Below are 20,260 nucleotides of genomic sequence, written 5' to 3'. Positions count from 1 at the left end.
CCTTCACATGCATGCCAGTAGAGACGATGCTGTACAATGGCAGTTGAGATCGGCGCTAAAAAGAAGCGTTCACTTTAGCTGCCTCTCCACGCTTCCGGCTTGATAACAAACAACGATTTGCAAAATGGAACCAACCAAGACCGGACTGCAAATACCTGTCATCGACATCAGCTCCACCAACAAAGATGCTCCTCAACAGCTCCTCGATGCGGCATGCCGCTTCGGCTTCGTTTTCATCGCCAACAATCAAGCTGGGATTGCACCAAAGTTGATTGCAGAGTTATTCGATCTCTCAAAGGAGTTCTTCGCTCTACCGACAGAAGTGAAGCAAGCAGTATCCATCAGCTCCAACAAGGCCGGCAAAAATTACGGGTGGCTGAGTCAAGGTGTCGAGAAGCTCGATCCCAAGACTCAAAAACGGCCAGATGTGAAAGAGTGAGTTGGTAGCAGTCATTCGCAAGGCTATCACTGACAATCAGACAGGGCATTTAACATGGGAATTCAAGTCGATGCACAATTCGAACAACCCCTCCCGGAGCTAATTCAGCAAAATGTAGAAAAAGTAGTGGCTTTCCAAGTAGCCTGCCATGGTCTTTGTCAACGAGTACTTGAAGCCTTCGCCATCGCCCTAGAGATCGACAAAGATTGGTTCACCTCCCGGCACGATGCAACGAAAGGCCCTATAGGTTCCATTTTTCGACTACTCTACTACCCCAAAGCTACCGAGAAACACGACGATGTTGATATTCGAGCGGGAGCTCATAGCGATTACGGCAGTATCACTTGCTTATTCCAACTTCCTGGCCAGCCGGGCTTAGAGATCAAGACGCCTAGCGGAGAGTGGGCAGCTGTGCCTGTTGATCCGCTGGGAAGTGGCAATATAGCAGATTTGCCTATTCTCGTCAACATCGGGGATTTGCTGGAAGATTGGACGGGTGGGTTACTTAAATCGACGGTTCATCGAGTGACGTTTCCAAAAGAAGATGGTGGGGATCGTTATTCTATTGGTGAGTTGTGGCGTGAAAGATGTTATGATCATGACTGATGTTTTCTGATATCCAGCCTACTTCTGCCATCCACTGGATGAGGCTTTGTTGGAACCAGTACCTAGCAAAGCAGTCGGAGAGTACGCGAAAACTCATGGTAGCAAGAAAAGCGCGTCAAATGGCAAGGTCATTACAGCCCGGGACCACCTGATGGAGAGGCTGGCCGCGACATACAGTGTTTAGCAAGTTCCGAAAACGACGATCATCGTCAAACCAGKGACGATATGCAACTAGATGGGAACGATCTATGATATCTCGTTCATTCCACAAGATGTCTATGCGAACTAATCTTTGGGTATCTTGAAGCAGATATCCTCGCCTTGCAAGGTTAAGCATAATCCTGCTCTGCTTCATCCATCGTCAAGTATGAGTGCTGTTATTCGTCTCCACGCCGTTATGCATTCAACAATCATTGATCATCGCTAACCGTGCAAGCAAAAATTGAATGATCTCGACCAAAGAATTCCTCCAAACGCAAAACAGGATATATTTGTGCTCCTCAATGGAATCCGCCATGCGTAGTCGAATTGAGAAGTAGCTCCAGCATATCTTGCCCGCCAAGCTGCGGACCGTACATTGTCTGGTCGACGTCTGCACCGGAAATGTTCAAAAGTGGATCCAATGGAAGCGCCAGCCAATCCTGCATTTGTGGATTGTCGAAGCCATTTGACATGCCATACGGATCATAGCTTCCACCTCCAGAACCAGAGCCCATGTTGGAGATTCCATTGGGCGAATTCGTGCCGAATCCTGGAGGGGGCATGACAGAATATGTATTTTCACTCCCCGTCAAGTCGTAAGTATCATTAKAAATGCCGTAAAGTGGATGGTTGTTCGCAACCGTTGAGGGAGGAAGCATAACGTTGTTGTAATTCCAGGGGTTCGGGTTCGGCGTCGCTCCGGCGCTTGCTTGGGCCTGTTGCGGCTGGCCTTGCTGTCTAACGTTCGATGTTCCGAACGGGGACTGAACAGCGTGAGAGATCCCCAGATCACCGACATTACTTGCGCGACGACTTCGGCCAGCACGGCCATCAGCGGCGATTCGGACCAGACGTGGTTTGAGATTCTGAGTCAGCGTGTCAAGCAGATCCGCGAAGCGACTAGCTACGTGGACATCGTCGACGATGCAAGTTCTAAGTGCCTCGACAGTGCGGTCCATGAGGGTCAGAGATTCGGTGACATCACTTTCGGTCGCTCCGAGCGAGAACGACTTGAGCAACATGATGGCAACACTGATGATGCGGAAGTAGGTGCGGACAGGAGCATGGCGTAGGAAGCCGTCCGGAAAGAGGTCTTCGACAACAATCTTGAGCAGGTTCCGGGAAGCATCGCCTACAATGACAATGTAGTGTCGATCTCCCCCGAGCCACTTCGACAAGGTCGAAGGGGCTATGGCAATGTCAGGCCGTCCACCGGCGGCGGCAGCAGCACGTGCCATCTCCAGAGGGGGGTCCACAACCTGCACTGGTGAAGGATGATCATTTGCGCAACGTTCAGCGACAGCCTGTAGCGCCAATGCGTTGAGATAGACACGACAATACTCATACTCAATCTCAAGGATAGCCCGCATATGTTTAGGGATCGATTGGCAAGCGTCAAAGTCCTGCCGCCAGTCTTGGAGTAGAGGCTGAAGCTGTGCGAGCGCAGCCTGGTAATTACCATTCCGGATCAGATCGCGGGTGAAGGCCTTGTTGGCGAAGATCTTGTTGTTTCCTTCACGCATGACAGATGCCATTCGCAACCAGAAGTGAAGTGTGACCTCCTGAATGCTGTCCTGCTGACCGACCTGCCGCTTGTACAAATCGCTGTCATCTGGCTTACTGTAGTATCCCGGAAGCATCGACGTCAAACCTAGACGCCCACTAGTTTGAGTCACGTAAACCAGAAGGAGGTCCCGAACATTCCCACGCCGCTTGTCGTAGGAAGACATGTCCGCTGCTGATAAAGGCTGACCATCTGGAGCGCGGGCATGACGCTGCCATTCGCTCTTGTCGAAAACACCAATCTCCATGGCAAGAGACATTGCCATTCCGAGAAGCATCCAGCACATGCGATCACTCCGCCAGCAAGGCTCGAGCCAGGCGTCCATGCGATGCCCTCCGATTCCCTTGCCTCCTCCTGAGGCTGCCATCCCTGGCACTCCGTACGGCACTTCGGGAATCATGAGGTCATCGTCGTCCTCGTCTGGTGGGAAGTGCATGGCTCGAGGGTGCCACTCTGTGAGCAACACCAAAGACTCAACAGTTCCCAAGGTCCGCAGCCCTTTGCGGGTAAGAGGGTGTACATCGCAACCAGGTTGCGCACCAGCACCACAGAAACCTCCACCGAATTGCTCCTGTCCCCATACTACACGGTCTATCATACCGGAGAGGTAATCCCAGAGTTTCTGGTGAATGGCGTACGGACGGCTTTGAGAGCCTGGTCCCTCAAACTTCATGTGGCGAGAAGCGATGGTAAGCATTGATACAGTCAGCATAGGCTCCTCCTCGAGCATCTTCCGGTGACTCCCAGGCTGGCGAAAGTCGGGWAGCGCTACTGGTGTAAGTGGCGCCAGGTGCTTATAAAAGTACAGAATGTAGTCGATGCCCTCTTGGGCAGTGAACCAACCAGCACGTACAAATCGGAATCGGGTCCACGCTTTCAGAGCGGATGCATACGAATTGGGGTCGTTTGGCATAGCTTCAGGGAAAGAGCCGTTTCTTGAGGCAGCTCGATCTGTGGTTGTTTTCCACAGCCCGTCATTTTGGAACATGGCCAGAGGGCCATTGGTGTAACTCACATTCTTCTCCAAGATCGGGCTAGTCGATGGTGGCAGAGAGGCTGCCGTGAAACCATTGAAAGCGGGGCGTGCGGCGCTGCTGGCTGAACTGTCAGCCCTGCCGTGTACGGCGGCGCTGTACAGCAGCTTGAGAGCATCGTGGCCGCCATGTATCTCCGCCTGTTGCAGGATTGCCGCAGTCTGCTCGCTCGCCTTCTCATCCTCTTCACCATACTGCACCGACTTGGGCGCAGGCGGCCTCCGCAAGGGCTGCGTACGTCCTATCGAACCGCCTGGAGTGCGGGGTGGCTCCTCGTATTCGACATCCTCCCGCTCGACAATCTCTGGATCTGGTGGAGCGGACGTCCGTTGTCTTTTCCTATTGCTACGAATCTCATATGGGGTTTCGTCACCCGCATCCGAACCCGTAATTTCGCCATTTGCACTCTTCTTCTTGCGCCGTGTGGCGGAGAAGTAGCATTCTTTGGCCTCTCGTCGACAGCGCGTGCATGGTGGGTCGTGGGGWCTATCCACGGATCCCAGATCGCAGCGAACCTTGCGTTGTCTGCATGGTATACAAGCTATCCCGCTATCAGCATGTTTTCTTGGGTCTACTTGTCTGCAGATCGGCCTATTTACCCTGATACGTGCGTTGGTGGGATGGTGGACCGGCCGACTGTGCTTTTGGTGGAGACTGCGAGTTGGTGCTGTACTGCGCGTCGCCGTTCTGCGGTGGATATCCCGTTGCGGCCATGGTCGAGTGCGCGCTGTTTCGCTGATCTGTCTGTGTTGCTGGGCCGCTTCAAAGCGAGATTCGGTGTAAGCAAACCCCAGGACGGAGACGGGCCGTTCAGATATAAAAGGCTACTGGCATTCGCTACCTTCTAGCCGCACGATAAGCTCGAGTTGGAAATGGTGCTGTCGAAAGGGAAGACATGTAAAGATTGCCAGAGAGCACGCCTTTTCTCCGCGATGCTCATAATGGCACGTTCATCTTGGTCCCGTTGATCGTTTGGTCGGTCTCTGGATCTTTTACGAAAGCAAAAGGGTAGGGTTTAATATTTTTACTAAGAACTATGCCCCGATTGGAAGGAGGGCGGCACCAACTTTAAAAAGCACGTGTCATGTGAGGGGAAGTTTCCGTGCCCCCAAGACCGAATGGATCTACCTTAAACTGAAGACATTGAAATCATTGCAGCCTTGAAAGAAGATCTGACAGATGATGATGGGACTTTCTGACACAGGGCATCTATCTGATTCAGCCGCACAGCATTGAGATGCATTGAAACGCAATGCCATGCCATGCAATGCAATGCGATATGCCCGTTCTGTGATTTAGTCCAGACTTCATGCGGGTCGCGTGGCACAGAGTGGAGATCCTTGTCAATGTTGACATCGACCCCACGTTCCATTCGTGTCAAAAGTAGACTCCGTTGTCATGTGAAAAGTGTCTCAGCACCATCTTAGCGGTGATCTGTGAGCAGGGCTGCGTGATGAGTAAACCATTGGCGCGTGCTGGGGTGGTATGGCTTGGTTGGATGCTTTGATAAGAAGATCGATGAGTGGTCGCACAAGTGAATGCCCAGCCTTCGCGTGTCAGCTTATCGAAAGGAATGCTCGATGCAACGTGAAATGTCTCAACGTGCTTGTAGCCGACAGCTAAAGCAAGGGCATTGCTCGAGGACTTGCTCGGTCGATTGCAGTATTCGTCAAACCAAAGGAATACCAATGCGTGCATGATTGTTGATGTGAGAAGCCGGTTGATCGACGGTCCGTTTCACTCTTTCAAGCGGCTGGAGCATATTTTGTGCTACAGCCGTGGCGAGTGACATGATGAAATATAGCAGATTAAAATCGGCCTTACCTGACCTGCTTTGTACACTCTAGGCACAATCCATGGTACTTCTGTTCATTGGACGCGCTTTTGCACTTTTGGCGCTCTGATCCTCCCTCTTATCCAATCCGGGACGAAGGCCTTCAACCCCATCTCTTTCCCATCCGCGCTCTGAACTAGAAATCGATCCTCAGGTGTGAATGGGCTTGGCTCACCCGAGATTATCAAGTCGGTCATTTGCTCCAACCTGCACATACCCAAGCCGATATTGCCAACATGTCCAATAAGCTTCCCTGTACTGCGTTTGCGTTTGTCATCTCGTCTGATGTCTGCTCCATCCAAGACCGTGTCTATCGTAGACTGAACGGACTCCAGTTGTTCGGGGGGCTCACTTCCGAGATCATAAAGAGCAACTGGCAAACTCCTCCTCCTAACCACTCCTGTGTGATGTGTTCGGATTGTCAATTCCTGCCCCAGATAGCATCCTTTTTTGAAATCGATCCCTCCCATGATATCAATGTTGCAATTCATAGGGAGGCAGTCATCCCTCGGCATCTCTTTCTGGCCTTCAGGAACACCTCTCAGATACCTCCGCAGGGTGTACGCAGATAGAGGAGCCTGCTCCATATCATTCAGCATCGGGTGGCCTTCGCCAGGCAAGACGAGTCGTTGTCCCATTCCTGGCGCCCGGGCATCCGTCAGTCCAACCACCCCATCCATACCGTCCTGAGTTCCATGGGCAGTCCACCGGTCTCCCTCTCTCCATACACTCCACACATTCATCTCTCCATCTTCCACCACACGCAGTTTGAACTTGGACCGCAATTTATGTCGCTTCAAATGCTTCATCAAAACATCCACTTGCTCTGAGTCTACTTCCACCAAATAGCCTGGCTCTTCTGCGACACCACTCCCGACCTGCTGAGCATGCCACTCAGAGCCTATTGTAGGATAAATAAAGCTGTCGTGCAAGACTTTTCCTGGTGCAGTCAAGAAAGCTGCATAGAAGCCTTTCGTGGCCTCTGGTCCAGAAGTCTTGACATTGTTGGTGATGATGCCTTGCAAGAATTTGGGCGCATCAACGCCATGAACAGAGATGAGGCGACGGGTCGCGAGTTTAGCAGCTCCAGATGAAGAGGGCGACGGCGGCGATTCAGTGGAGTAAAATCGGTTGATACCTCGCTTGGATAAACATTGTGAACATATGTAAGGTGCCTTGGACGCTCGCGCAAACATGGTGAATGCGAAAGGGACGATGTCTTTCGAAGTGATGACACAAACCTTGAAGTTCACGCTCACATGCACTCGGATGACGCGCCGACCTCGGCTTACCAAGCATTTGTTCACTTCACACTGCGCCTGCCTACGTTTGTTTCCACGCGCAGTAAATGCGGTAAAGTTGAATGGCTGCATTTTGTCAAGACTGTCAAGACGCTCCCCACTACTTCTTGCCACTACGATACCCTTCCTTTTGCACGACACCATTCAGGTAGCCCAACATGAAGTCTTTGGCCTCTGTAGGCGTCTGCTGGCCGCTGGACATGCCGCTCCTCAGCGATGCAATGCTACCTATCCGGGACCTCGATGCTTCGATATTTTGTTCCGAGAAGGAAGGCTCGCGTGCTTTGCTGGTAGCGGGAGTTCCCAGAGTGAAGGGCGAGATTGGAGTTCCTGGACTCGCAACGTGTTGATAAGATGCAGGCTTGGTGAAAAGATTGAGTAGCTGCTGCTGTTTCTGATGATTACCCACAGGGAGAGCACCATGCTGAGAAGCTTTGCGCTCCGGAAGAAGTTGTGGAGCTGGTGGCGGTTCCGGCGTCTTGATTACCGGCTGTGTAGCGCGGCTGTTCAAGAGGTCGAGCAACGAGCTGTTTCGCTGATTTTGACTTGAAGCCTGGGATGGAATCTCGGGGGAAGGCATATTCGATTTCTCGGCCACTTCTGACGCTGCTGCGGAAGTCGGCCTCTTCAAGACCTGTGGTTGGAACGATGATTGACTTTTGTTTGAAGCCTCGAATCTCAATGGGCTCGGTGGTGGAGGCAATGTCTTCCCTGCCGACGAACCTGGGCGCTGCAGTATACTAAACTGTGGCGGTTGTTGTTCGGGTCTCCCTTTGGCCTTTGGAGATGCTTTGTGATTTCGAGGGATCGAAGCCATGTGCACCGACCCAGTCGCCGCGTTACGATTGTTATTGTCCTCGCGGAATGCCTCATTTAGGTGCTGCGGAGGCTTTGAAATAGCGGCTTTGCCCTTCGCTTTCGCAGGTATTGTCCTTGTTATCTCGTTCGCAGATGATCGTGGTCCTGTGATTGTGGCGTCACTCAGCGCCGGAGACGCAATCCTGGGGGTGGCAGCAATCTCAGCATGGTGAGCTTGTTTGGCTGATGGCTGGGGGCCGGATGGCTTGTTGAATAAATTCAACAAATCCGATTGCTGCTGGCTGCCATTGCGCTGAATGTTTTGTGCTTTTCCATGATGTTAGCTTTGGTACTCTTTACTCGGAAATGATCGCAACGACAATGGTAGACTTACCAATACTTGTCTCCACGGGTCGAGCAGACGGCTTTCCTAGATCCCGGGATGCCCCTTTACTACCATTGCTCCCCTTGAAAGCGTCCAAAAGACTCAKAGAATGAGCGTTGAGTCTGGGTGCTGGAAGTTTGGACGCCTCGGGAACAGACGGCTCGCTACCAATGGGTGGAACTCCTTGCGAGACAGATCTGTTAGACGGTATTGGAGGCCTAGAGCGACCGGGGCTGTGGAAGGCTTGAAGAAGTGACATTTGCTGCTGCGAAGTCGGCTGCTGACCTGCGCGTTGCGGCGGATAATGTTGCTGGTGCGGCGCATGCAGATGATTCGGCAAACTGTGCTGCCGATGCTGTTCCTGGTGGGGCATGTGATGCTGCATATGTGGAGGAATGTGGTTCTGGTGCTGGTGRGATGGCTGGCCATTTCCATAGCTGCTTTGCACTGGGAGAGAGGAATTCCGCTGCGGTTCATGGAATTGTTGCAAATGCTGTGGAGAATAACCAAGCTGTGAGTGTTGTCGCATATCGACAACACGATCTTGCGAGTGCTGAGGATGCTGCGGTTGTGGTGTTTGCGGTGTCTGCTGCGGAAATGGCGAGTCAATCTGGTCGAATGGCGTTCGAGGATCGAAGTTCATCGACACTGGGACCGTCGCATTGCCTCCTTGCAGCATAGCAAGGAGATCGTTCCGCGGTCCGTCAAAGACTGGCTTTGGATGTTGAGGGGCGGAAGGCTGTCCTATCGATAGTAGCCGCTTCAATTCGTCCGCGGACTGGTAATTTGTTTGTGATTCGGTATGTGGGCGCTGCTGTCCCGAATGCTCACCATCTTCCGTATCGGTCACGCCTGTTTGATATCCATCGTTGACACCAGATAGATTCCTTCCATGACGTACGTGTGGCTGTGCATTCGGAGCAGCATTTCGCTTCTGCACGTTAATGTACTTTTTGAGATGCCCGAGAAAGGGGGCAACCATGTAAAACTTTGCGGTCTGCGCCTCGCCACTGCCTTGACCCGCAAGTCCCTTTTGCTTCTTGAAGCCTGGCAGATCTTTGATGTTGTACCACTGGATCTTGCTAATCTCCTTGCGGGTTCGTGGTTCAAAGTAGGTATCCAGCGGCACGCCACGAAAGACGAACAACTTCATATGCTGCTCACGCATAGTGACGTCTATTGCCTTCACCTGTCCGTCCTGCTGGCGGTTCACATCCACCAAATTGGCAGCAGAGATATCGTACCCAGTCTCTTCGTAGACCTCTCGAATGGCACAGTCGAGATCCGGCTCGTCCTTGTTGATTTTTCCACGAGGAAAACTCCAGCTGGCGCCTTTCTTCCATCCTCGCACCAAGAGCACTTTCTCCATGCTATCATCCATCAAAATAGCGCCGCGTACCGGCACACGGACTTTGTAGGCCAGAAACTCTTCATATGCAGCCACATGCTGAGCAGCRTTGAACCCTTTGAGCAATGGGCAGTGTTGAAATAGAGTCAGACAGAACTGACGCAGATTAAGTGAGGGCAGTGCGGGATTCGCGGGTCGAATGAAATCTTCGTAGAACCATTGAGCTTCTTCGACCTGAAAGCAGAGACGGGGCACGCTGCTTAGCTCGGTAGGTGGTAAGTTCAGCAGGAATCGCACAGTGAGGTCGTCCAGCCAGTCAACGAGTGTCATGTTGGCGACGATGGCCTCCATGTCGGCGGCGTCGGTCGGGGGCATTGTGAGTGGTGAGGACAGGCGGTGTACGGCGATGTGGTCATTTCTGAGGCGTACACCGAGTCCGACCGAACGATTTGGTGGGTGCTTGATGCGGTTGATAGTGATGGTGATGGTGCAGTCGACGCGTTATGATGTGGTGATGTTGATCAATGTTGATGTGTACTTCGTAGGTCGCGGAGTGTGGAGACAAGGGAGCTAGCATGATGATCATCAGTAATGAACCGCTGTCGGGGAGTCGCAGCCGTGAGGTTAAATTTACTTTACATTGCATGTGATTGTCAAAGGCTTCTAAGAGCAGCCTGCTGTGGATGACTCTAGGTTGATAGCCAGCATACATTTGATGAGAGACGCGATTGTCATCAAAACATCTATGCTCGCACTGCTCTCTTGGGAACCTAAGAAGACTGATCCTGATCCTGGATTTTAAGTATCCGCTGGCTTCTTTCTTTCACGACCTCAATCATTTCACGACATTACCCAAAATGGCCGAGGGAAGCTCACAAGACTACTATGAACTGCTCGGTATCGCCTCAACAGCGACCGAGAGCGAAATCAAACGCGCATATCGTCGGACAGCTCTCAAATACCATCCCGACAAAAACCCAGCGGGTCGCGAAACCTTTGATTTGGTAGGTATCGCACAAGATGTCTTGCTGGACGAGAATGCGCGTGCGTTATATGACAACGCACGTCGGGCCAAGGCGGAGAAGAAGCAGCGCGATGAGGCATACGATGGGCGGAGGCGACAGATGAAGGATGATTTGGAGCGGGCAGAGAAGGCAGGCGCAAAGCGGAAACGGGACGCCACAGAGGAGGAAGGCGCGTTTGAGAGAGAGCTGAAGCGTTTGGCTGCAGATGGTGCGCGAAGGAGGAAGGAACGAGAAGAACAATTGCTGAGGGAGGCTCAAGAGCAAGAGGACGAGAAGGAGGTGCACATCGAGGAGCCACCACCACCACCAGTTGTGGACGAGAACGATTGCAGAATTGTCTTCCGATTCTCAGCAAGTACGGACGATGCGTTGGGCAAAGAAGCGCTCAAGGAACGCTTTGGTCGATTTGGGAAGATTGAACATGTGGTCATGAGGAACAAAAAAGTCAAAGTAGATGGCGAGAAAAAGGACTACATCTCCGTCATGATCGAATACAGTAGCGTTGTCGGCGCACACGCGGCCGTGACAGACATCTCTGGATTGCAGTCAAAGGACCCAAGCAATTGGTCCAGTTTTGAAGGCGTAAACTGGGCGAGCGGGAGGGAGCCGGATTACATACCAAAACCAGCGAGCTCCCGGGTCAACACTCAGGGGCAGTTGGACGGACAGAAGGCTCGACCGGTTTCGGAAAGATTCAGCACACCCACAAAAAGAAGCACGGTTGACGAAATCAAAGACGGAGCCGGGCTAAGAAAAGTACCCTCATTTGGCAGTTTTAAAGGAACGCCGAAACGACAGATGGATTCGCCTGCTGCAGGTACTCCCAGTGCGCAGGACTTGATGATGATTCGATTGAAAAACGCCGAAAAGAAGAGATTGGCAGATCAGCTGCGGAAAGAGGATGAGGCGGCGATGTCCGATGCTTTCGATATCAACGAACGAGCGCCATGATGCTCTACAAGACCCTCTGGATGTGGAAGACTCCACGAGATGAACGAGCGCGGAGTTCTGTAACGTAATTATACCCCGGCACTTTTTGCTTAGTGCGCTCTCAGACCAATCGAATCTTTTGAAAGACTCGAGCTGCCTACTCGCTATTACAAAGTCTTTGTCCTTGAAGATCGCGATTTCATTACCGCTCAAGGCGTGGAAGATTCGAAATCATGRAAAGTCTGGCTCGCAACCTCCCAATACCCTCGCCGATGGTTGATTTCTTCATTCCGCAATTCCAACCATCTTCCTTCAGGCGTGGAACTTTTCCCAAGTGCCAGCCAGGCCATTCGGATAGGCCAGAGTAGAATCAACTCACTCATGCGTCCATATGCATGCAAGAGATGGTAGTCTATAATGCGGCAAATCTCCATTGCTGCGTGCCGCGTTTTGAAGAGTAATTGACTTGCTTCGCCGCTCCCGGGACTGAAGTCTTCAGGTCCAGCCGATTGGACTGCGGTATCAATGGCGAGTATTACAACTGCGTTGTAGATGGCGTAACAGTTTGCTGCGTAGAGCGAAACGCAGCTGATGTCTGTATCCCAAGTCTTCTGGCCTTCTGGATCGTTCTGCACTTGCACTTCAATCATGCGTGAAGATGGCAGAGACTTCCATTCGTCCCACCACTGTTCCAGCCTTTCCAAAACATCTAGAGCCTCTGCGGTAATTGTGGAGAGGTCGATTTGCTTCTGTTTCCGTTCAATTAACGYAGGTAAATCCACCATTAGATCCAAGAGGGTATCGCCGGATTGCTTGGAGACCGACGCTAGCTCCCAAGGTCTTTCTTTCCATTCACAGCCAGATATAAAGGTAGATGACGAAGTCGCTAGCGAAGCGAGTGTAATGTAGAATCTGTTGGAACGAAAAAGATCGAAGAACTCCCGATTCGCGCATGCTTTCACACCTCGCATCTGAATGAGCATAGCCACTCCACGAGCGTGGCTTATCCATCCCACAGGATCGGTCTCAGACATGAGCTAGACATGTATCAGTCTCAACGTCGTGACGTGCAAGGGACATAAAGACAGACCTCATAAGCTCCAAGAACTACCACAGATCTCAAGGTATCGTTTGTCTTTTGCTTCTTGACATCACGAAGGTTGGCGTTCACCAGAGCCAGGCATTCTCCGTATAGACGACGTCCTTGCACGGCAAAGGGTTTCGCTTTGCGGTACACGCCATAGAATGATTGACTCATTGAAAGAAGACAGTTGAAAGCGAGATCTCGCGGTCGATTGTGAGCAGCGAGTCCAACCCACTCRCCAACCCCACCATCCTCGCCGGGTGGTACTTCATATAGGAGGCGCTTGAGGTGGCAGATCATAGCCGTGTCGTCCAGTTTCGACAGGCTTGTATCGTTTAAAAGTCCTGCGACCGATTTGAGCGACACTTTGTGACGCCTCTGCTTCGAAACATCATGCTGGATGAACTTGACTGTCGCATGATAGTCACATTCGATCCCTTCTCGGTAGCAGCGAGAGCATGTGGGTTGCAGTCCATCTGTCAGGAGCGGTCAGTCGGAAAACAGGCATTCCATCCCGCAGATAGTCATACCACATCGCAATCGCCGCTTTCGACAGCTCYGACATCCTTTCGAGCCTGAGCTCGGGCCGGCCATCACCAAGCATCTGGGTTTAATGCTTGGACTGCGGAGTGAGCTTGCGGTTGAGCGATGCAGCAGGCTGTAGCCCCCACGTCATGCCACTGATCACAAACCTTATTACATCTCTCATCAAACCTCAAGCAAACTTCYTTCGTACGCATCAACTGCCAAGGACCACGTGTGCCGAGCTGCCGAGTGCGAAGACGCCTCGACAGACACGGCATGTGTCATACCTTACAGTGGTCGTGAACAAGAGTTGACTACAAGAAGGCTTTGGTCCACCAAGCTTTGCAGTGGCTGTATACGATGCCGGTCTACATTACACCACGGGGTCTATACGAAGTATGCCGTGAATTGCGATCGTTGGAAGCGCCCGCTGCAGGCCAGGAGAAGATCAGCAAGAACCTCAGCTAAGTCTACGGCACAGCAATGGGCAGCCGATTGATTGGTATAGCAGCACGTTCAAGCTTTGATGTTCATTATGCATGTGCGCAAGGCGGCTTCAAAGTCTGTTTGACCATTGAGCGCATGCAACCCCCAGCCCCGGCAGCCAAAGAGTAGAAAAGTTATCTTCCTCTTCCCACCTTCGACTCTATTCACTCAAATCTGTTCCTTCAGAAACAAACATGAAGCTCACTATCGCGACATCGGTCTCATTTTTTTGGTTGGTCTCGGCCAACAACGCCTTTACTCGGCAAGCAGGTGTAGGCGCCGAAGGTCTTTGGGAACCAGGCAGCTTCGGTACTTCACCTACTGCAGAGCAACAGCAGTTATTCGTCGCCGCAGGACATCAGGCAAATGACACAAGCTCTGCAACTTTCAACTTTGCTCCGGGAAACCTTTCTGCCAGTGATTCGACATGGACTTGGCGTATCAACATCAGCGAAGTAGCAGTCCCAGACACGAACGATTTACATGCAATCAACACACAATGGGATTTGCAATGGCCTGGAGGTGGCAGCCTGCAGTCATTCGTGGCACGGGCAGGCCTGGCCGGCAACAACAGTGGACGACTATGCCTGGCAGWGGCAGAATTTGATCTTSTCTCAAATGTTACAAGTCGCTATTCAAAGAGCGATCAGGGGAATTGCTCTGCTGTGCTGGGAAGCGCATGCGCTCAGAGGCTTCAAGCAATGTACCTGAACGGCGCTTGCGACGAGACATCGGGAATTCTGCCACCGTTCGTTGAGGAGTGTGCGGACATTGCGCCTGCCGCTATGGGGCACGGTCATTTGGATCCAGGTATCTATCACTTTCGTCAAACTCAAACTGCTATTGCTAACAATGTGTCTTTGCAGGCACCCTGATCGACTCCGACTTTAACCGAACTACACAGTCCGGTGACACGGTGTGGTACTCCACCTCCCCTGGAGTCCCTGCTTCCAATATATCCAGCCCGTACGCTAAAGCCGAAACTCGTCTGAACATCCTGCTGCTGCGAGAGATTCCAGGCGTAGGGAAAGGTACCGATGCAGCCACAATGCTCTGTCAAGTTGTAAACCCATCGGCATCTAGTGGTGCACGATCTGGCGGTCTTGTACCTTCCCTTTGGGCTTTTGGTCTGGTGGTTGCATGGACGCTATTGATGGTGTAATGTCATGGTCATTTTCGGCAAGGATCTTGATTTGCATTTCCCCACCAGAAACAGCAAGATGCCTCAACAGGGCGAGACAAACGCTGAGGAAGGACATATTTACGCAAAGGATGCTGGCTGCTGGACGGGAATGATAAGTACAGTGTGAGATGATTTCGATCTGCCACTCGAGTGCCCGGTGTCCGTCTCAGCGGCACTTCAGATCCGATTCTTCAGATAATACACGATCGAATGTGGAGCTGCTGTCACCTCAGAATGTGACAGCGGCGCAGTGCATATCACTTAGCTCTACAAGTGCAACTTTATCTCTAGCTTTTGACAGTTCCCAGCTGTACGGCGCATGTGCCCCACGTGCATGTTCGGAAAGGTGTCTGCATCTTGATGGCAAATCGATAGTTCATCGGCAGCGTGAAAGAGACCTCGGTTGCAAAGGCACCACAGCTCTTTTCGACATCTTGGTTGCGTTGGTGAATTCGATCTTGTACGAGCTGCATCCTTCGCCTCTTCTGGCGCCGGGGAGTGGAGCGACATTTACGAGTCTTGCGTCTTAACGTCTGACACAACGAGACCCTAGAAAGGCAGCAGTTGCAAAGCAGTCGTAGTCTGGACATGATTCGATCCGGGGAGAGTGTGATCATGATTTTCGATTCACTATCTTCTATTGATGTTGAATCGCGGATAAAGAGCAACAAGTACAAAAAATGGCATCGCGGCCGTCATTGAGATATCGTAATAATCGTGTTCCATAGTCACGCCCCAAGATTAAGACGGCGGCATCTTGCTGTCGAGAAAGTCCTTCTCCGTAGAGCACGGAGTTGTAAGCTGGAAACTGCAGCTCACTTCCCCATTCTTGTTAACGGGGTTCTTGGTGCCAGGGCGACCGCCACGCTCCCCTGGTGGGACAGATCCCCCCGAGAATTGACAAAAAGTGATCGAGTTATTGGCCGCGTGATATTCGGTACTTGCGTACTGATTCCCGGTCAACCCACAGCTGTCGGCTGCAATCAGTGTGTCCATTGGGAAGTCGGACTCGTTGTCGATCTCGGCATAGTACCGCTGTGTGAGGCCGGGACCAATGCAGCTGACATRGCCAGCTTCAGCCGAGTAACTGATCAAGATCGTACATTGTCTGTCTGGAGAGACAGCAGCCTGTGTTGGGTGTTAACGAACTGGAAGCCTAGCATGTGCCCAAACAACGTACAGCATCGTCTGAGATAGGAGCAGCATAGATGCCAGCTGACAAAAGGAGTGCTGAGAGAGCAGCAACCGTAGTGGAGGCACTATGCGGGAGTCAGTTGTGCAGCGTCTGAACGCGTTCGAGAGGCTCACATCATGGTCAAATTGTTGGCCTGAGTTGGAATAATGTCCTGTTGAATGGTGAAAGATCCAATGCTAATCGATTGATGGCAGTAAGTGTTGGAGTGGCAGCCAGAATGATGGGAAACGGATACCTTTAAATATTGCCTGTCGTCTTGCACGATGTCCTCGGAATCGTGCTGCGCCGCGGTGTGGGCGATGAATCGGTTCTCATCGATGCAGTCATCATTGACAACAGCTATTGAAGCGCGGAAGGATTCAAGTCTGAGGCGTAGATGTTCGCAAGGTTGGAGACGCATGTAATGGCAGGTGCAGTCACATCCAGCCGCAGATGCAAAAGTGCAGACGCGATATGGCGTGTCGTTCACGCTGCCAGAATGGCCAAGTCATTAGCGCTGCCGGCGTCCGCTGAAGCTTTCAAGTAGGTTTGTGAAGGATGCCGTAGGTTCCCGAGGTCTCGTCAAGATCGGAGAGGTCCGGAATGGGTCTAGGTGATCTTAAGGAGCTCCGGATCTCACACTTCGACAATTCAAATTCTGAAGTCAAGCTCGTCAAGCTTACTAAAATAATGGCTATAACGGTACTCGTAGCGCACTCGCGTAGTATTAGTTGTTTAAAAACTTAGGCTATTAAGCTTTATATCTAGTAATTATATATATATAATTTAGTGTTTATTTAGTATATTTTAAGAGGTATAGTATAGGAAATGCGACGAAAAGTAAGGCTATTTTAAGGCTAACTTAAGCTAACTTAAGCTAACTTAGGCTAAACAAGCTATAATAACCGCATACTCTAATAACTTTACTCGAAATTGCTTTATATTACTCGTAGCCGTTCGTTAAGGCGTTCGCTACTTTTTAGTAGATCTTAGACTTATACCTAATAGTAGTAATTCTTATCGTTACTTCTTTCTCTTTAGCTACTTAGGTAACGGTAGAGCAAGCTGTTCGCTATTCGTAACGTTTATTATAGCACTTATAACGTCCTTTACTATATTCGCTACCTTCGTTACTATACTCGCTATAGTAACCTTAGCCTTAGTAGTAGTAGTCTTTACCTTAGCGGCCTTTACGCTTATAGCTTTTGCCTTTACGGCCTTCGCCTTTATAGCCCTTACCTTAGCTATAGTAGCTATAGTAGCTCTAGCTAATCGAGAAGCGAAAGCCGTATCTTCCGTATTCGCTCTACTCGTTACCGTATTCGTAAGATCTACTACCTCTAGTAGCTTTAATAGATCGATTATACGGCTGCTCTATAAGCTACTTTTAATAGGGCGTTACCCTATCGGAAGTATCGTTTTAACCTTAACGTAAGGCGGTAGCGGTCCTTCGCTAGCTACGTTCGCCGTAATCGTTATAGTATTCGTTAGTATTAGTAATAGAGACCGAGATAGTAGCTCGGAACTTAAGAGCCTTCTAGCCCTTTATAATAAGGTTTTATCTATAGTAAATACGATAATGTTTAACTCTACGTACGGTGTTTAGCCCTTTAGTTTAATAGTATTAAAAGTAAGGAGTTTCTCTTCTAAGGTGTCCGCCTTAAGGGCTCTTTTACTAATAACAGCCGGTTAGTAGCTAACTAGATCGAACTTATTTATAAACTAATAGCTATAGTAGTTCTACTCTATACTCGTATAGCGTATCTTTTAATCTATCCTCTCGTACGTAAAGTTAAGTAATAAACGCTCTAACTTAAGGAACGTTTATTCGGTCTAGCTATCCTTAAATTGTCCGTATAGCTCTAGCTCTTAGTATATCTACTTCTTAGTTCGGCCGTATACTATAACCTTCTAAAACTATACCTTAGATATAGCTTAAATCCGGAAGCTCGTAGTAGTAGTAGTAACTAGCTTAGTTAGAACTAGAGGAGCTTATCGTTACTTACCTTTAGTAGGGGTCTTTAATAGAGTCGCTAGCGCTAGTAGAGCGCTCTAGCGAGATAATATTAGTTTACTACTAGCCGAGTATATAACGTAGCTTAGTACCCTAGATACGTTCTTTTAATAAGCCTTACCTTTGTTTAGAAGTAATAAAACGCGGATTTAAATCTAGGGGGGAGAGCGGCTATTATATTCGTAGTACTCGTAGTACTATTCGCCGCCGTAGATTACTTCTTAAACGTATTAAACAAACTTTCTATTCGAGGATTACGAGCTTAATATTACGAGTAGTAAGAATAGTTAGCGAATATAACTTCGTAGTCCTAGCCGGATACGGTATATCGACTAGACTAAGGTAGGAGGTCCTATTCGCTTATATTCGTATAGGTGTTCGTATAGAGCCCCTTTTTTCTACTAATTTGTCGTTTAATCGTTCTATCGTTTTATCGTTCTATCGTTTTATCGTTCTATTGTTTTATCGTACTATTAACCTAGCTATATACCTCCCCGCTCCTTATAGAGCAAACTCTAGAAATAGAGCTTATTAATGCGCTAATTCGAGCTCGGAGCTATATAGTCTAAGCGAATATAACTAGCGAACGTAGCTACGAACATACTACGAGTAGATACCGCCCCCCGTACCCCTACTTTATAGTCGAATAAGCGGTATAGTTTTATAGTCTTTTATATCCCTCGATAACTACTTTTCTCTTAACTTATAAGTTATAGTTGTTAGAAAGTGCAGTTATAGAATAGCTGTACATCTAACATAACAGAGAGCTAAGTAGCTATAAGGTTACATAACTCTATATAGGGTAAAATCTCTTCKTAGGAGATAGAGACACATCTCTAGATAATTAACAAAATTAACATATTAGTTCCTACTTTTAAGTACTGCCTATCGGAGATAGTAAGCTAGTTAAAGATTAAGATACTCTTTTACTCCACCCCTAAAAATCTGCGAACCTCCGACTAATATTTAATAGGTTATAAGCCCGGGTTTGCCGAAGGAAAAAAGACCTTAACCTTAAAGTAGTAAAGGTTTCTCCTACCTTATAAAGCTAATATAGAAAGGACACTAGTTTCTAGTACCCTATCTTGCACTACTAGGAGTTTTAATAGCAGGTTAGATAAGAAGAAAACATAGAAGACAGATTAGTTCCTAAGGGTTTAGAACATTTAACTATTAGGACTAAGGGATTGTCTAATAGCTATAAGGAGTAGAGGACTCTAAATCTAAAGCCTTAAAACATATACATACCCTTTACTTTACTACTAAAGCCTTAGTAGGACTAAGCTATTTATATACTAAAATAGAGGAAGAGAAGGATAGTTAGACCTATATTAGGATTCTAATCCTAATAAGAGAGAACTAGAAAAGATAGTTTAAACTATAGAGGGACAACCTAGAAGGAAAAGGCATCTTCTATAATATTAAGGGATTAATTAACCTAAACAATTTATTACTCCTTAATCTAGATACTAGGGTTATAAGAATAGCTAGCTAGCTAAACTTTTAAAAGGAGAATGCTAAGTGCAGGTATAAGCTAAGATTAAGAGTTAGCTTAAATAAAGCAGATAAGATTTAATTATTAATAGATATAAAGATAGCTGCTAAAATCTAGCTCTTCCTCTAGAAGAAGTATAGTAAGGTGCTTATAGCATATGCTATATTAATAGTATAACAACTTATAAACTTTAGAATAGGAGAGGAAGATATAGTAAGATTAGCCTAGGTATAGATTAGTTTAATAGTAAAGAGGATTAYAGAGGTTAATAAAAGGGAGTTATATATAAAAGAACCTAAAAGGAAAWTTAGGATCCTTCTTTTAGTACTCCCTCCTAAGTTTAAATTAACTAAGAATGCAATTATAGCCTAGCTAATACTTACTAGGAACTATAAACAGATCCTACTTATCCTTAAATCTTAGGAAGTAAGGGACCTTTATTATAAGGAGGACTTTATAATAGTAGCCTTTAGAAGGATAAGAACATACTTCCTCTATAATAGATAACACTTTATATAAGATTATCTATAGCTAGGAAAGGTAAAGAAAGCAATTAGACCTTAGGAAAATTTCCTATTTAGAAATAGGGATTCTCTAAAGCCTAAAAAGAGAAAGATCTCTAGTAAGAAATACTCCTCCTCTTTATTAAAGAGGGTTAAGAAAAGAAGAGACTCTCTTAAAGAATTTAAGAAGGTAATAGAGGAAATAATTAGAAAAGAGGTTTCTAAATTTAGGAAAATAAGGAAGACTACTAAGAAAGCATTCCTTACTAAATAAGCCTAATCTAGGGAATTATCCCTAACCTTATTAAGTGCTACCTTATCCTAATTTAAG

At 48.7% G+C, this 20,260-nt stretch overlaps 8 protein-coding genes; 3 read left to right on the top strand and 5 right to left on the bottom strand.

The window, feature by feature from the left end:
• Positions 1-124: 124 nt before the first annotated feature.
• On the top strand, positions 125-1,229 carry RCC_04622 (related to gibberellin 20-oxidase; the record flags this gene model as incomplete). XM_023769900.1 has 3 exons in its annotated part: positions 125-435; positions 484-1,007; positions 1,063-1,229. The coding sequence occupies 3 exons, from the start codon at positions 125-127 to the stop codon at positions 1,227-1,229; spliced, it is 1,002 nt and encodes a 333-aa protein (XP_023625668.1).
• A 316-nt stretch (positions 1,230-1,545) lies between these two features.
• Positions 1,546-4,558, bottom strand: RCC_04621 (related to ARO80-positive transcription regulator of ARO9 and ARO10; the record flags this gene model as incomplete). XM_023769899.1 has 2 exons in its annotated part: positions 1,546-4,385; positions 4,444-4,558. 2 exons carry the CDS (start codon positions 4,556-4,558, stop codon positions 1,546-1,548), a joined length of 2,955 nt encoding a protein of 984 aa, XP_023625667.1.
• Positions 4,559-5,713: 1,155 nt separating this feature from the next.
• On the bottom strand, positions 5,714-6,874 carry RCC_04620 (related to Putative transferase CAF17, mitochondrial; the record flags this gene model as incomplete). Its single annotated transcript, XM_023769898.1, has 1 exon — positions 5,714-6,874. One exon carries the CDS (start codon positions 6,872-6,874, stop codon positions 5,714-5,716), a length of 1,161 nt encoding a protein of 386 aa, XP_023625666.1.
• A 205-nt stretch (positions 6,875-7,079) lies between these two features.
• RCC_04619 (uncharacterized protein) lies at positions 7,080-9,885 on the bottom strand (the record flags this gene model as incomplete). XM_023769897.1 has 2 exons in its annotated part: positions 7,080-8,104; positions 8,172-9,885. 2 exons carry the CDS (start codon positions 9,883-9,885, stop codon positions 7,080-7,082), a joined length of 2,739 nt encoding a protein of 912 aa, XP_023625665.1.
• Positions 9,886-10,367: 482 nt separating this feature from the next.
• On the top strand, positions 10,368-11,486 carry RCC_04618 (uncharacterized protein; the record flags this gene model as incomplete). Its single annotated transcript, XM_023769896.1, has 1 exon — positions 10,368-11,486. The coding sequence occupies one exon, from the start codon at positions 10,368-10,370 to the stop codon at positions 11,484-11,486; it is 1,119 nt and encodes a 372-aa protein (XP_023625664.1).
• A 188-nt stretch (positions 11,487-11,674) lies between these two features.
• Positions 11,675-13,143, bottom strand: RCC_04617 (uncharacterized protein; the record flags this gene model as incomplete). XM_023769895.1 has 3 exons in its annotated part: positions 11,675-12,502; positions 12,556-13,025; positions 13,080-13,143. The coding sequence occupies 3 exons, from the start codon at positions 13,141-13,143 to the stop codon at positions 11,675-11,677; spliced, it is 1,362 nt and encodes a 453-aa protein (XP_023625663.1).
• A 611-nt stretch (positions 13,144-13,754) lies between these two features.
• RCC_04616 (uncharacterized protein) lies at positions 13,755-14,722 on the top strand (the record flags this gene model as incomplete). XM_023769894.1 has 2 exons in its annotated part: positions 13,755-14,370; positions 14,427-14,722. 2 exons carry the CDS (start codon positions 13,755-13,757, stop codon positions 14,720-14,722), a joined length of 912 nt encoding a protein of 303 aa, XP_023625662.1.
• A 762-nt stretch (positions 14,723-15,484) lies between these two features.
• RCC_04615 (uncharacterized protein) lies at positions 15,485-16,338 on the bottom strand (the record flags this gene model as incomplete). XM_023769893.1 has 3 exons in its annotated part: positions 15,485-15,871; positions 15,924-16,002; positions 16,052-16,338. 3 exons carry the CDS (start codon positions 16,336-16,338, stop codon positions 15,485-15,487), a joined length of 753 nt encoding a protein of 250 aa, XP_023625661.1.
• Positions 16,339-20,260: the final 3,922 nt, after the last annotated feature.

Source organism: Ramularia collo-cygni, assembly GCF_900074925.1.
Source record: "Ramularia collo-cygni strain URUG2 genome assembly, contig: RCC_scaffold06, whole genome shotgun sequence".
NCBI classification, from domain to species: Eukaryota; Fungi; Ascomycota; class Dothideomycetes; order Mycosphaerellales; family Mycosphaerellaceae; genus Ramularia; species Ramularia collo-cygni.
The sequence above is the reverse complement of the archived record's forward strand: the minus strand, read 5'-3'. Positions and strand labels throughout refer to the sequence as shown.